General features: G+C 44.1%; 1 protein-coding gene across 3 annotated transcripts; it reads left to right on the top strand.

Moving 5' to 3' along the window:
* The first annotated feature begins 2,458 nt into the window (after nt 1-2,458).
* Nucleotides 2,459-7,092, top strand: OARD1 (O-acyl-ADP-ribose deacylase 1). Of its 3 annotated transcripts, none has more exons than XM_075614002.1 (6): nt 2,459-2,599; nt 2,964-3,023; nt 5,161-5,305; nt 5,420-5,478; nt 5,786-5,898; nt 5,991-7,092. In XM_075614002.1, the coding sequence occupies exons 1-6, from the start codon at nt 2,558-2,560 to the stop codon at nt 6,091-6,093; spliced, it is 522 nt and encodes a 173-aa protein (XP_075470117.1). In that variant the 5' UTR covers nt 2,459-2,557; the 3' UTR covers nt 6,094-7,092. The 3 variants fall into 3 exon arrangements, with proteins under 3 accessions (XP_075470117.1, XP_075470118.1, XP_075470119.1); XM_075614003.1 differs by lacking the exon at nt 2,459-2,599 and adding an exon at nt 2,720-2,859; XM_075614004.1 differs by lacking the exon at nt 2,459-2,599 and adding an exon at nt 4,387-4,545 and having other exon boundaries at nt 2,968-3,023.
* Nucleotides 7,093-15,852: the final 8,760 nt, after the last annotated feature.

Raw genomic sequence — 15,852 nt, forward strand, 5'->3', positions numbered from 1 at the left:
ACAGGCCTCAGTTAGCATGTTAAATGTTAAAGTTCATGACAGTACAATTAGAAAAAGACTGAACAAGTATGGTTTGTTTGGAAGGGTTGCCAGGAGAAAGTCTCTTCTCTCTAAAAAGAACATGGCAGCACGGCTTAGGTTTGCAAAGTTGCATCTGAACAAACCACAAGACTTCTGGAACAATGTCCTTCGGAAAGACGAGACCAAAGTGGAGATGTTTGGCCATAATGCACAGCGCCACGTTTGGCGAAAACCAAACACAGCATATCAGCACAAACACCTCATACCAACTGTCAAGCACGGTGGTGGTGGGGTGATGATTTGGGCTTGTTTTGCAGCCACAGGACCTGGGAACCTTGCAGTCATTGAGTTGACCATGAACTCCTCTGTATACCAAAGTATTCTAGAGTCAAATGTGAGGCCATCTGTTGAACAGCTAAAGCTTGGCCGAAATTAGGTCATGCAACAGGACAATGATCCCAAGCACACCAGCAAATCTACAACAGAAAGGCTGAAAAAGAAAAGAATCAAGGTGTTGCAATGGCCCAGTCAATGTCCAGACCTCAACCCGATTGAAATGCTGTGGCTGGACCTTAAGAGAGCTGTGCATAAACAAATGCCCACAATCCTCAATGAACTGAAGCAACGCTGTTAAGAAGAGTGGACCAAAATTCCTCCACAACGATGTGAGAGACTGATAAAGTCATACAGAAAAGGATTACTTCAAGTTATTGCTGCTAAAGGTGGTTCTACAAGCTATTGAATTATAAGGTATACTTACTTTTTCACACATGGCTTCTCCATTTTGGCTTTATTTTTGTTAAATAAATCATGACACGGTGTAATATGTCATGTGTTGTTGTTCATCTGAGGTTGTATTTGCCTAATTTTAAGACCTACTAAGGAACAGATGATTGTTATTATGTCCTGATATGTCAAACCATAGAATTCAAAGAGGCTGTACTTTCTTTTTCACACCACTATATATATATAAATATATATTGTTAGGCCTTGCGAACAGGTGTCTGCCTTGACGTGGCTCGCAAGCTTACAACGCTTTGGCCAACGGGTTAAACTAAATGACCCTATTTCAAGAGAATATATAAGTATTTTACTGTGTATTTCTGTCATGCTGCATGTAGCATTGGGCTTCTCTGTCGTCTGTTGGTTACACAGAACAGGCCAGGATCTGAGCAGGGGCCTGCAGTAACAGGGACCAATAAGATATTGCTAAAAAGGGGGGCCCAGTCCACATAATGATCTCAGAACAGTAGCAAGTAAATGTAACTCACATGAGTGTTGAGTGGGCACCGAGGGAAGAAATGTGTCGAGTGATAGCGGTATGGATTTAATAAAGTTCAACCATGTCAATCTTATTGTTACTGTGACTGCAGTGTCCCCAAGCCCGGGAACATGAATAAAGATTGCAGTCGTACTATAAAAACTGCTGGCACCCATCTTTTCTACTGCCCAGCCAACCACATCCAGCACCTTGAGACAAGGGGAATCTATGCTGATGGCAAACACCTCCATGTAACCGCCCTAGGGAGCCGGGCAGGGAGGGTCACGTTAGGCGGAGTTTAAAGTAATGGTTACGGCGACACCACCGCGTGACGTCGCCATAGCGATTGTTGCCCTGAGGTGCAGGAGACCTCGGGAGCGCAACAGGTGCGCGGCGGAGGCGTTGCCCATGACATCACAAGCGGTTCGCTCTCATTGGCTGAACGGTTCAAGTGACACTGACGTCACGCTGCCGTCGCTGACCAAGACAAAAATCCTTGGCTTCAGCGATTTTGGTCGCCATGTCACTGCATAGCGCCGTCGCGGACTTGAAGTACTAGTGACGGCACTGTGCGCCGTCGCCAGTACTATAAGCGCAACCTCAATCTACGCATCTATCTGCCTACCATTTTTCATATCATGCAAATATGTATGGTGTGTATATTGAGAATATCTATAATCTACATATACTTGAGAAACCAAATGTGTTCATGTATTACAGATAAATAAATGTATGTTACATATAAACATTGAAAAGTAAATATATACATATGCACCTACTACAGAAAAACGCTACATAAATATATATACATATGCACCTACTACAGAAAATGCTACATAAATATATATATACATATGCACCTACATACAGAAAATGCTATATAAATATATACACATATGCACCTACATACAGCAAAATGCTACATAAATATATATACATATGCACCTACATACAGCAAAATGCTACATAAATATATATACATATGCACCTACATACAGAAAAATGCTACATAAATATATATACATATGCACCTACATACAGAAAAATGCTACATAAATATATATACATATGCACCTACATACAGAAAATGCTCTATAAATATATATAACATTACCACATTTATATCAGGTATATTAAACTAATATAATTGACACATAAAGGGAAAGTGTGCGCGCGTGCGTGTGTGTTTGGCAGCAGCGTGGTTGAAGGGTTAACCCCCCGGTGGGCGTGGCCTCAGCCTCCTCACTTCCTAGTTGCTGTGGATTGTTTTCAGCAATGTCTGGGGAAACCCTGCACCCTGCTACAGCCCGGCACACGGTAATATGGCGGTGCCACGCCCCCCCCCCCCCATCCCTTATTAGGGTGGGCGTCACAGTGCTTCCTTATGTTGTCTGCTCACCCTCCACACACACGCACTTTGTGCCGCTTTATGTCAGCATTTTGTGTAAAAGGAAAGCAGTGGTACGAATCCCTAGTTTAAAGCTCCAGTCCCACTGCGCGCCTGTCTGTCTCGGGTTAGGGTTTAACCCGCGGGAACGAGGCTGGCCGTTCGGTTGCAGTGATTAGGGTGATTTAAGGTTGTTAAGGGGTCGGCCTTCTTTAATGAGCCCCTGGAAAGAAATGGTGGTGGGGTTTTGGGAAAATGTTGACCTCGTGCCGTTTTTCTCTCTTTGTGCTGCAGATAAACAGAGTGAAAGTGAATCTAAAGAGCAGCAGAGGCATGTCCTCCCCTTCGGAAAGAGTAAGTGGGGGGAGGGGAGGGCAGTGGGAAATGCACCAGGGCTGAAATTATACTCTTTTTTTATTTTTATTTTATGGAGTTTATCCCTCCCAACCAAGGGTGAGACAGGCTGAAGCAATGGGACATGAAGTGTATGCCTCTTTCTCTCCCCCACCCCCTACGGAAGGGAGCTCTGTGACACAGTCTGTCCCCCCCACCCCAGGGTGACAGAAGGAAGCTGTGGGACATGAAGTGTATGCCTCTTTCTCTCCCCCACGCCCTACAGAAGGGAGCTCTGTGACACAGTCTGCCCCCCCACCCCAGGGTGACAGAAGGAAGCAATGGGACATGAAGTGTATGCCTCTTTCTCTCCCCCACGCCCCACGGAAGGGAGCTCTGTGACACAGTCTGTCCCCCCCACCCCATTGTGACAGAAGGAAGCTGTGGGACATGGTGTATGCCTCTTTCTCTGAAGGGTGATCAAGATAGAAGGGAGCCCTGGGACACAACCTATTCCTCCCTCCCAAGGTTGACACAGACGGAAAGGAGTTATGAGATATGAAGTTTGACCCACAGTAGGGTGACACAGAAAGGGAGAGGTCCCAAAATGGGGCAGTCACCGACATAAGGGCTGCTGTGCCTCTAGGGGGTACATGCGGTGGTTTACTAGATTTGTGCGCGCCAACGGGAAGGGGGACTCGCGCGGGCTATTTAAACCCTGAGCTCGCAGGATTGCAGGAGCTGCTCGGTGATTTTGTTTTTCCCGCCCATCCCAGTAAGAATGTAATGTTGTGTTATGTCTAACCATATCTTATGAATCTGTTATCAGATCCATTGTCACAGCTTCGGCGGAACTGTCAGACCAGTCAACGCAGGGACACCGTAAAGACCCGAAATGGGGCTCCATCCGATGCGGATGGGCCCCAGGTAACGGTCCCCCTGAAAAGATTGTGTGGGCTGGAGGCACCGACACAGGCAGTCGGGCGCCGTACCCCTGGCACCAATCTTAGCTAGCTGGGCTCTATCCTATGCGGGTAGGCCCAGGCAGCCATGATAGGGGGACCTAGGGTGAACGGATGACGTGGCGGTTGAGAGTATTCTCCCGGTAGCGGTCGAGAGTGTCTCTCTCGGTGGACAGTAGATTAGGGCGGTTGGAGAAGGGCTCCCGGCGGAAGATACCGAGAATAGGGATGACAAAGGACTAAGATTATGGCTGACAGTTATTTTCAAGTATTGTTAAAACAATAAAGCTGTGGCCAATTTTACTTCCACAAAACTGTGTCGTCTCAGTTTGTTAGGTGGGGTGTAAATAAACCACGCGGTAGGCACACTAGGCTTTTTAGAATCAAGGTATAGGATGGAGTCTATTCTTCCCTTTCCCAAGGTGACCGAATGGAGCTATGGGACATGGAGTCTGACCGTCACACAAGTTGGTAAAGAGAGAGGTGGATGGTTGCAGCACGCGGACAGCTGAGAGGGAAACACCTGCGAGAGAGTGCCGGACAGACACAGCGAGCCATAACAATGGGTGACGTTGAGAAAGGCAAGAAGATCTTTGTCCAGAAATACTCTCAGTGCCACACTGTTGGGAACGGGGGCAAGCACAAGGTTGGACCTGGCCTGATTGGACGCAAGACTGGTCAGGCTGCAGGCATTTCTTACACTGATGCGAACAAAAACAAGGGTATTATTTGGGGTGAGGATACCCTGATGGAGTACCTAGAAAATCCCAAGAAGTATATCCCAGGCACGAAAATGATCTTCGCTGGCATAAAGAAGAAAGGAGAAAGACAAGACTTGATAGCATATCTCAAATCTGCTACCTCCTGCTAATAACTATCAGCCACCCTATTTATTACATGGAGGGATTGCTTGTGATGAGATGCTTTTAAATTTTATATATATATATATTTATTATTTGTACTGTCCCTGCATCTTAGATTGCCTCACCAGCCAGCGAATGTAAGCAAAATGGATGGAAAGATCATAGAAATGAATTTGGCCATGTAAATGAATCTCTTCAATGTCGTGTAATTTCTTATTTAATAAGACTGTGCTAAACAATTGTTAAAGTCTCCAATAATAAAATAACTTCCATTGACAAAAAAGAGAGAGGTGGATTTGGGATCTATAGACTGTCTCTCCTGTCTCTCTCTAGATCCGTTATGTCCGCGGTGACCTCTTTAGCTGTTGCCTCACAGACTCCCTGGCTCACTGCATCAGCACAGATTGCCGTATGGGAGCTGGTATCGCTGTGCAGTTCAAGAAGAGATTCCAACGAGTGGAGGAGCTGAAGAGCCAAAGTGAGTCTGCCTCCCCCCCACCGGGTGACACAGTTGATGGGGAACTGTAGGACATGGAGTCTGTCCGTCCCACCATAAGGTGATAACGGTCACATCACTTTGTGTCTTTTCTAGATAAGAAGAAAGGAGATGTTGCTGTTCTGGAGGATAAAGGAAGATTTATTTACTATCTGGTAAGGGGGACGGGGTGTGGAGACGAGAGAGAGGAGGGAGACGGGACGCACAAGAGCTGATGGAAAGGGATGGGTGAGAGCTTGTAGGAGGAAGGATAATGCTCTGTAGTTGTAGGGTGTGGGGGGGTAAGAAGCTCCTTCCTCTGTGAGGTGTCCCCTCTTTTCGTTCACCTTTTCCTTTCTCCCCTTCTCTTTCACCTTTTTTTTCCCTTTTTCTCTTTTCCTGTTCCCTTTCCCTTCTCTCCCTTTCCCGTCCCCTTTCTCCTCTCCCTTTCTCTTCTCTTTTTTCTCTCCTACCCTTCTCCAGATTACCAAGGATAAAGCTTCAGGAAAGCCAAAATATGAGGATCTGTTTAACAGCCTGGAAGCCATGAAGTGTCACTGTGTGTCACACAATGTGACGGCACTCTCAATTCCCAGGTACTTCCCTCTCCTTGCTCTCCTTCTCTCCCCCTTCTTTCCCTCGCACTCTCTTCCTCCTATTTCACTCTCCTCTTCCCCTCCTCTCTCAGGATAGGCTGTGGATTGGACCGTCTGGAGTGGGACCAAGTATCCTGTCTCCTGGATAAAGTCTTCACAGACACCAACATCATCATCACAGTCTACTCCATATGACCACGAGGTGCCCTATCCCCATCAGGGACCTTGGGACTGTTTATCACTGTCACATTATGGGACTCAGGAAGACACAACCATACTGTAGCTTCTTCCTACCGCCTCCCCTTATCTTGGTAACTTCCCTTTGCCCCAACTTGGTAGCCACTCTACCTCCCTATCTTGGTAACCAAGTAATTCTCCCCCTTTATTATGTCAACCAATCTGCCCCATCAGGGTAGCTATCCCCCTCATCTTAGAAACCAAGTCTTACATGTTGTTGGCCACCCTTCCGTCAGCAGAGAATTTGATGCTGGGGGAGACCAGCTATGGAAACGTGGACAACACCACTTTCTTTCCCACTCTGTCATTCTGAGTCTGAGTTATAGGCGGTGGGTAACTACTCGCCCCCTATATGTAGGTAGCATGTTAAAATGGATAAGAAGTAAAGCGTGACGCAAATGAGCACAGTGTATGTCATTACCCAGAATCCCTTGCTGTCGTGGAAGCACTGTGCTAAGAGAAAATGGGGAAAGAGTGTTACAGGCCTGTCTGAGACATGCGAATGCACCACAAGTAGTATTTTTATTTACTGTACTACAGAAATATGACCCAAAATCTGTCATATAAGGTTATGGTGGAAACATGGGCCGTTAATGAGGTTATATTACATGAGAATTTAGTCACGGGTGTGACATGATTCTCACCTTTGTTTTATATACTGACATTTCCACCCTAAAAGGTATGTGGGGATGACTTTCTTATCCCATGCAAGGTGGGTACTGCTAAATATCAAAATATGGGATAGCCACCATTTATTTAGTATATTAATTTATATAGCTGTATATATGTGGCTTGTATGACATAGTGCAATATTTTTTTAGCGTGCTATATACAGTGTGTAAGTGGCACGTTGTATATATCCTCTGAGTGATTTCAATATGTAATAGATTATAAAAGGTGGTGTTTTTTGCCTGATTTTTTTCCTATGGATATTAAACTTTTTGCAATCAGAATTTATATTAATATACAGTGTGGTGTGTTATCAGGTTATGGGGATACTCAACATTATTAAGCAGTGCAGCAGCATGTTCATTTATATAGTGCTAAAATTGTACGCAGCGCTTTACGAAGTTACAATACAAGGTAAATTAATTATTAACAAAGGAGATAAAAGCAACAGGTAAATGACACACAGTGCAACCGTGCCCCAAAGAGCTTACAATCTAAGGGGTGCAGTGTATAGTTACTCAAGAAAAAATACACACAAAGCGCACCGAGGATTAATGTAAACCCAATAATGGACTGGATGTATAACCATAAAATAGAACCTCCAATTAGAAATGGATAGTTAAAATGTTTTATTTATAATAAGAAGTCTAAAAGACCACACACACAAAATGCACACAATACAAACGGTTCAAATTCCGCTCTAGTGCTGCTAAATACACACACACTATAAACACATGACACACGTATATGACAAATATACAGACCCACTGGTCACAGAAACTACCCAAAAAGCAGTGGTACTCCACATGTAGAAATCAGAATACCAAAATCTGGGAAGAAGGCTGTATAGGGGGGACAGGCACTTGCCATAGAAGTGCGAGCTGGAGCCGCTTGCTGACGCTAAATTGTCCGGACCGCGCCAGCCACGGAGATAACAACACAGCCCGCACTTCCTGGTTCTCTGCCACTGCCTCAGCCAATCAGCAAGCGCGTTAGTGACCTCTACGCGTTTCGCTACAACATGCTGCGTCAGGAGGTCATGTTAGAGGTCACCCACGCGCTTAAATCAGAAATAGTAACCAATCAAATGGTCAGCTCTTCCCTAAAGCAGGAATGACAGCCTGCTAATTAATGGCTATCTAATACATGATGCTGGTTGAACACAAACTGCTATGGTACACCAGTGTATCCACAATTGAAGCAATGCTCAATAAAAACCAATACAAAAAGCAAAATCAAAAGTTACAATATTGTCATTCATATTATGACAATATAAAACAAAGTGGGATCAAAAATAAAAAGGCTCTACCTTAAAAATGGTGTGAGCACCACAAGTAGTATTTACACAGGATTTAGACCAAAGTCGGTATTCTTTCTTACTTTTCCAGAGGTCAATATGTTGACCTGTTTGGAAAATTACTAGAGCGAGATTTAAAAGAAGTCTGTGCTAGAAGGTCTGATAGGTCATTTAGCAATTTGAATTCAAAAGAAAAAAGGTGTCTTAAGGAATTACAATCCAATCGGGAAATTGTGATACGAGCAGCAGATAAGGGGATGTGGGGGGGGGGGGGGGTAGTTTTATTGGACACTTGACTTCTATAAGGAAGCCAATCGATTATTGGCAGATGAAGTTTCTTACAGCAGATTGGGAATGGACCCCACGAGAATTTACCTTGCACTTCTGAAACGGCTCTTGGAAGAGGCCTACGCGACTGGTATCCTCACCAAGGCTGAATTTGAGTTTCTTTATATTGTGACACCCACTGTCCCCATATTTTATGATATACCCAAGATTCACAAGTCTCTCACTTCCCCCTCCTGGTCGCCCTAATTATTTCAGGCATCAACTCTATTACATCTAATTTGTCTCTTTATGTTGATTTTTATTTACAACCACTTGTCACATCACTCCCGTCACATCTTAAGGACACCACTATGGTTCTACAAGTCTTAAATGACTTTCAGTGACGTGAGGGATATAGGCTGGCCACGTTGGATGTCCAGGCTCTATATACCAGCATACCTCACGTGAAGGGATTGATGGCAGTGGAGTATTTTCTTATGTTAGTCCAAACACTACCCTGTTCCCAAATAGATTTTATTTTATAGTCTATTAGGTTTATTTTGTGTCATAATAATGTTATGTTTGATTCTAAGTATTATTTGCAAATCCTTGGCACAGCGATGGGCACCACATTCGCCCCATTGTTTGCCAATCTGTATATGGGGCGTTAGGAGTCCATTTTTGTTATGGGCAGGTCTCCTCCACAGCTCAAATTGTGGAGGAGATATATTGACGATATTGTGATTGTGTGGGAGGGTAGCGAAGCCACATGTCTGGAGTTCGTTTCATCCCTTAACAACAAGGATTATAATCTGAAGTTTAGCGGTGAGTATAGTACACGCACTATTAACTTCCTTGATTTGGAAATCTTTATTGAAAATGGGTCTATTCATACCAAGACTCAGTTTAATGCAACGAATGTCAATTCATATCTGCATCCCAGCAGTTGCCATGATAGCAGATGGATCAATAATATTCCGTTCAATCCATTTTTAAGGTTGAAAAGGAATAACACTAGAGAGCAAGACTTTGATGAGCAAGCTGGCTTCCTTAAAGATAGATTCATTGGGAAGGAATATGATGGGGATTTAATTCTTTCCAATGCACTACAAAAGACAGGTGTTAAAAGAGGGGGAACCAAAAACACCAACATTTATAACGCAATTTAACGGGGCTCACAGTTCAATTAAGCGAGTTTTGTCAAAACACTGGGGGGGTTGTGATGAAAATGGGCGTAATCAGCGCATTAATAAAGGCAGTGTGCTCAGCTGGTTACCCCTATTTAGTATTGGGGATGAAGGGGTTAATTTTATATGCTGTTCCCATGTACCATTTTCCCCTCTATGCATTGTTGTCCCCTTTTTGCAGGCTAGTCTCTACCTGTAGTGTTGAATAACAGGAGTCGTTCCATTAAGACTGCTAATTTAGAAACAGAGTGAGCCAGAACCCTGCTTTTTGGTGTGCAGCCTCAGTGTAACCCACCAAGCACACACATATTAAAAATATAACTTTGTCATAAGGGAAACATATATTTTTGATGAAGTGCCTTTCTGTTGCGGTTTTAAAATGTACAAGCAGGATGCTATTTTTTCTGCCTGCCTTTGTAATGCATTAAGGAACAAATGTTATGCATACATGAACCCCCGGTTGAGGCGATGCCTATGGGTCTGGGGGATGAAAGACCCCAGAGTCTTAAAGTGTCACTTAATCAGGATGTTTCTGAGTAGCAGATCCTGTTACTCATCCTGGATTTTCACACCTTGGGACCAAACTCCAGACGTTGCGTCCCCAGAAATGAGTGGCCCCTTTTTACTCAGCAGTGCTACCAAGCTGCTTACTGAGCATGCTCAGAGTTGCCTGGGCTGGCTGTTGGATTTTCCCACGTCACATGGCAGGTTCTGATAGGAGGAAGATAATTCCTTGCCAATGGGATGAGGCTAATGTAAAACTCCAAGGGTCCTTAAAGAGGCCTGTAACCATCATTCCTGTGTTGTTGTTGTTACCTGATTTCTTCAAGCGGATAAGATCTAAGTACAGCGGCTACGATTCCAGAATGCAAGGGGTTAAAAACATCGCAACAAGGAAACTTGCCATGCTTCAGGATTTCGTTAGCCCTGGGGATTCCAGAACGAACCCCAAAGAACCAGAAAAGACTGCACATTCACAGAAGGATTGGGGCTGGCAATTTATGCCCTTGCAAAAGGACTACATTTTAAAAGACAATCTTCTGGTGCTTTGCACCTTTCTGGACATTATCCCCTGTTTCTATACCAGTAAGTGTAATTATTAAGTGTATTCTGCAGTTGTCGTGTGTTTGCCTATCAAGGGAATAAATCTCGGTTTATTTTGCTCAACTTTTTCTGCTCAATTGGGATCCACAAAATATAAATGTGTTATTAAGTGCGTCCATCGTGTCAGGGTTCTCCAGTTGGACCCTATATTGGGTCCTTTATTAAAATGTAAACCAGATGTTGTGTTCAGACGAGCGCAAAATTTAAAGGGTCTGTTAGCCCCAAGCCAAGTCCCACCATTGAATAAACCGCACAGTGACATCAGGTCCCGCTTGGGAATTGTAGGCAAGTTTAAATGTGACAAATGCAAGGCCTGTAATCATATTAAGGCAGATAAACAGGTCACTTCATCAGCCACAAAGAAGACGTATAAAGTGAAATACACTGGTATACCATAGCTGTTTGTGTTTAACCAGCATTATGTATTTGACAGCCATTAATTAACAGGCTGTCATTCATGCCGTAGGGAGGAACTGACCATTTGATTGGTTACTATTTCTGATTTAAGCGCGTGGGTGACTGTAACGTGTCTCCTGATAAAGCACGTTGTTGCAAAACGCGTAGAGGTCACGAGAGGTCACTAACGCGCTTGCTGATTGGCTGAGGCAGTGGCAGAGAACCAGGAAGTGCGGGCTGTGTTGTTATCTCCGTGGCTGGCGCGGTCCGGACAATTTAGCGTCTTCGAGTGGCTCCAGCTCGCGCTTCTATGGTGAGTGCCTGTCCCCCAAAAACAGCCCCCTGCCCAGCTTTTGGTATTCTGTTTCTATATGTGGAGTATCACTGCTTTTTGTGTAGTTTCTGTGACCAGTGGGTCTGTATATTTGTCATATACGTGTGTTATTTGTTTACCGTGTATTTATTGTGTGTGTGTGTGTGTGTGTGTGTGTGTGTGTGTGTGTGTGTGTGTGTGTGTATTTAGCAGCACTAGAGCGGAATTTGAACCGTTTGTATTGTGTGCATTTTTTATGTGTGTGGTCTTTTAGACTTCTTATTATAATTAAAACATTTTAACTGTCCATTTCTAATTGGAGGTTCTATTTTATGGTTATACATCCAGTCCCATTATTGGGTTTACATTCATCCTCAGTGCGCTTTGTGTGTATATTTTCTTGTCTTTTGGGGTCTCCTGTTGGGAGTCCCCTTCTTAGGAGCGTTTTGGGGGGGTGCACCACACACACAGCAGCAAGGGGTGATTGACTTCAATAGAAGATTTTGGACAGCTCGAGCGCGGAAAGCAGACTGTATGTGTATAGTTACTCTGAATCATTAAACAGCACAGCATGTTCATTATCGGTGTGTAGATATACTTAGTATAATAATACTGCACCATATGTTCATTGTATGGAGATATGCAGCATCATGTTATATCACAGTGTGTTATTACAGTATCATGTAGCAGTTTAAAACATGAATTGCTTAGTAGCCTGTATTTTAAAATGGGCTCATATTATTGCTGCAAAACAAGATGGCAACAGCCAGAGCTGGTGTTTAGATTCATAATACACTTGTATGGTATCTATTCCAGCGATCCTTGGTCGGAAAAAGGATTGCTTCGAAGGGTAGGCTCTCTAAAGTCTATTGTAAACATATTAGTATAAGGTCATAAATCACAAGTATCTCCTCAGCACTAAGAACCACGTCCCGCTGAGCCGCCTGGTGCTGGAATAGATCAGACAAGTACAACTCTTCCCTCTGTGCTGATGCCACACGCACCCGCAGAGCATAACTAATGGACTTCTAGGTTTTAGCCAACGGTCTCTGTAATAAGGCTGCGGACCCGCTGGCGCTGACCGCGCGCATGCTTGAGATCAGTGACGCCACCAGCTCTCCAAGCATGAGCGCCGAGTGTCCTGGCTATTTTGCAAGCGTGGGCGTGGGGCCACCGGGGGCTTGTTGAGCGCGCTTCAAACTCTCTTTTGTTTTGTCTCCCCAAGCGCAAAGCTTGAGAGAGCGTGCATGGGGATGGGACAATTTAAATTGCGCAAACTAAACTCGGCAAGCGCCGCACGCTCAGTGCTAGCTTGGCCGCAGCCTAATATAATACACTGATTTTAAACAGCTAGTGTTCTCAACTAGCTGTCTTCTAACTAATTTCACATTATACATTTTTTGGTGGATACTTCAATACAATGATTAAAGTATAAGTTTAGACACACACACACACACACACACACACACACACACGTTTTATTTCTCTGTTAGTGTTACATACCATTTATTTAATATTATTTTTTCATTAGAGTAATTTTCATGTCTATACACTAATCATGCTACTAATTGGGGCACTTTAAGAGTGCGGCAACAAGAATCTGTCTGTTTACTTCATTCCAATATATATATTTTACAATGAACTCATATATACCTACCCGCCCCACCCCCAAAAAAATAATAGAACATAACTTTTATTACACTTGATATTGAAGCAGTATTACCTTCCAAACCTTGTGGTTTAAAAAAAACAAAAAAAAAACAGCTGTGTAGTATTAGATCATACTTACTGCATTGTTTCACTCTTTATGCTCTTTTTAATGATTTTTAATGTATTTAAAGTTCACAACAATGCTGCCCCCCTTACATACCAACCCTCATCTCCAAATATAGCCCTAAACGCTCCCTACGTTGTTCCCATAATATCCACTTCCTCCTGCCTTATTACCTCCTCTCACTCCCGCCTACAAGACTCCTGTTGCCCCCTGTGACTGGGCCTTTCCCCGGTTGTCTGTCTGTAACTGATGAGTCCAGCAGGGAGCTGGTTAGTTGTAGCTAGAGTCAATTAACCAATCTCCAGCTGGCTCATCAGGCAGGTGTAAAAGTGTGCTGCACAAACTGCATGGATCTCTAGCACAGCGGAGGTGTGTGCTCACAAGCAGAGATCCCAAGAAACCAAACCCTCTATTCCTGGACACAGCGGTCCATGGACACCAACTCAGACCCAGAGACTGATATAAAGAGCCCCCTGCTTACAGGTGCCTCTTTGGATTTTGGGATCAGAGGTTGGCATGGGGCCTTAGCTCCCAGCCCTGCAGATAGGGACTGGGAAGTGTGAGCCAGCCCTTGCTGTTTGATTTGTTTATTTGTATGCTTCCTTAAACATGTATTGTTTGAAGCTACGGGCTGAATAAAATGTTTCTTTTCCCCAATATATGTCTCCCTAGTTATACCTCTGCACTCATTTCCAACACCCCCTCTCGCTGGAATTCCTTACCATGTACCATCAGACTCTCCCCCAGCTTAAAGACAATTAAAAACTTTCTGAAAACTCACTTTTTCAAGGAAGCCTATCTTGCATACTCGTAACATCCACCACCAACCCTATTGGGACCAGCTTTGCGGCGGGACCAATCTCAATGCTATCTAACACCCCCTAACATCCACACCCCCAAACCTTAATGGCATCAGATGTCTGGCTTGACCATACTCCAACCTGATGGATACTCCATCCCACAATGAGCAGCCCACTTTACCTTTTGTTTCAACATTGCCCCTTATTCACCCTAGAGCACTGTTTTCCACATTTTGTGGTTTAGGAACCCTATAATTATATTGTGCAGTTCTGTGATACCCCAACACTCTCTAATAGCGTGTCTGAGATCAGCTGCATTGTAAGGAACCCCAACTCTCTCTAACACCGCATCTGAGATCAGATGCATTGTAAGAATCCCTAAACCGCTCTAATAGCATGTATGTATGTATATATGTAAATCTTTATTAATATAGCTCATAGCGCCATAAATGTACATAGAGCTTCACAGTAGTAATACACGTGACAATCATATAAATAACAAATAATACAAATAACATGTCATGGGAATAAGTGCTTCAGACATAAAAGTAACATTTAGGAAAAGGAGTCCCTACTCCAAAGAGGTTACAATCTAATTGGTAGGTAGGAAGAAGGTACAGAGACAGTAGGAGGGCATTCTGGTAAGTGCATCTCCAAGGGGCCAACCTTTATGTATCAGGTGTCTAGTATTATCCACGGTGCTACTCATATGCTTTGTTAAGCAAGTGTGTCTTGAGGTGGGTCTTAAAGGTGAATAGAGAGGGTGATTGTCGGGTATTGAGGGGAAGGACATTCCAGAATTGTGGGGCAGTCAGTGAGAAAGGTTTAAGGCGTGAGAGGGCTTTAGATACAAAGGGGGTAGAGAGAAGACATCCTTGAGCGGAATACAAGAGTCGGGATGATGCATAGTGAGAAATTAGGGCTGAGATGTAAGGAGGAGCAGAAGAGTGTAAAGCTTTAAAAGTGAGAAGAATGGAGTGTGAGATACAGGATTTGATAGGAAGCCAGGAGAGGGATTTCATGAGGGGAGATGCTGCGACAGATTTAGGAAAGAGTAGAGTGATTCTGGCAGCAATGTTTAGGATAGATTGTAGGGGAGACAGGTGAGAGGCAGGGAGGCCGGACAGCAGGAGGTTACAGTAATCGAGACGGGAGAGAATGAGGGCCTGAGTCAGCGTTTTAGCAGTCGAGCAACAGAGGAAAGGGCGTAGCTTTGTAATATTGCGGATAAAAAAACGACAGGTTTTAGATACGTTTTGAATGAGAGAGGAGAATGTGAGAGAAGAGTCAAGTGTGACCCGTAGGCAGCGTGCTTGCGCTACTGGGTGTATGATAGTGCTTCCAACAGTAATGTGGAAGGAGGTAGTGGGGCCAGGTTTGGGATGAAATATGAGGAGCTCTGATTTTGCCATGTTAAGTTTAAGGCGGCGGACGGCCATCCAGGATGATATCACAGAGAGCCATTCAGAATCTTTGGTCTGTACAGCAGGCATAAGGTCAGGGTTTAAACGTGTTTGTGTGTTGTCAGCATAGAGGTGATATTTGAACCCAAGAGATGTGATTAGGTCACCTAGAGAGAGTGTGTACAGAGAAAAGGAGAGAGGTCCCAGGACAGAGCCCTGGGATACCCGCACAGAGAGATTGATAGAGGAGGAGGTGTTAACAAAAGAGACACTGAAAGTACGATGGGAGAGGTAAGAGGAGATCCAGGATACAGCTTTGTTACGAATACCAAGAGTATGGAGAATGTGAAGGAGAAGAGGGTGGTCCACAGTATCAAATGCTGCAGAGAGGTCAAGTAATATGACCTCTGTCTTTGACAGCATGGAGGTCATTGATTATTTTAGTGAGGGCTGTTTCAGTGGAGTGAGCAGTGCGGAAGCCAGATTGTAGAGGGTCTAGGAGAGAAT

The sequence above is a fragment of the Ascaphus truei genome, chromosome 9, assembly GCF_040206685.1.
Source record: "Ascaphus truei isolate aAscTru1 chromosome 9, aAscTru1.hap1, whole genome shotgun sequence".
NCBI lineage: Eukaryota > Metazoa > Chordata > Amphibia > Anura > Ascaphidae > Ascaphus > Ascaphus truei.

Excerpts from the sequence above, each read along its gene's own strand:
- OARD1 (XM_075614002.1), top strand. The coding sequence starts at position 2,558 with ATGTCTGGGGAAACCCTGCACCCTGCTACAGCCCGGCACACG. Across the intron at positions 5,306-5,419 it reads GGAGGAGCTGAAGAGCCAAA|ATAAGAAGAAAGGAGATGTT; the intron begins GTGAGTCTGCCT and ends TGTCTTTTCTAG. Across the intron at positions 5,899-5,990 it reads ACGGCACTCTCAATTCCCAG|GATAGGCTGTGGATTGGACC; the intron begins GTACTTCCCTCT and ends CTCCTCTCTCAG.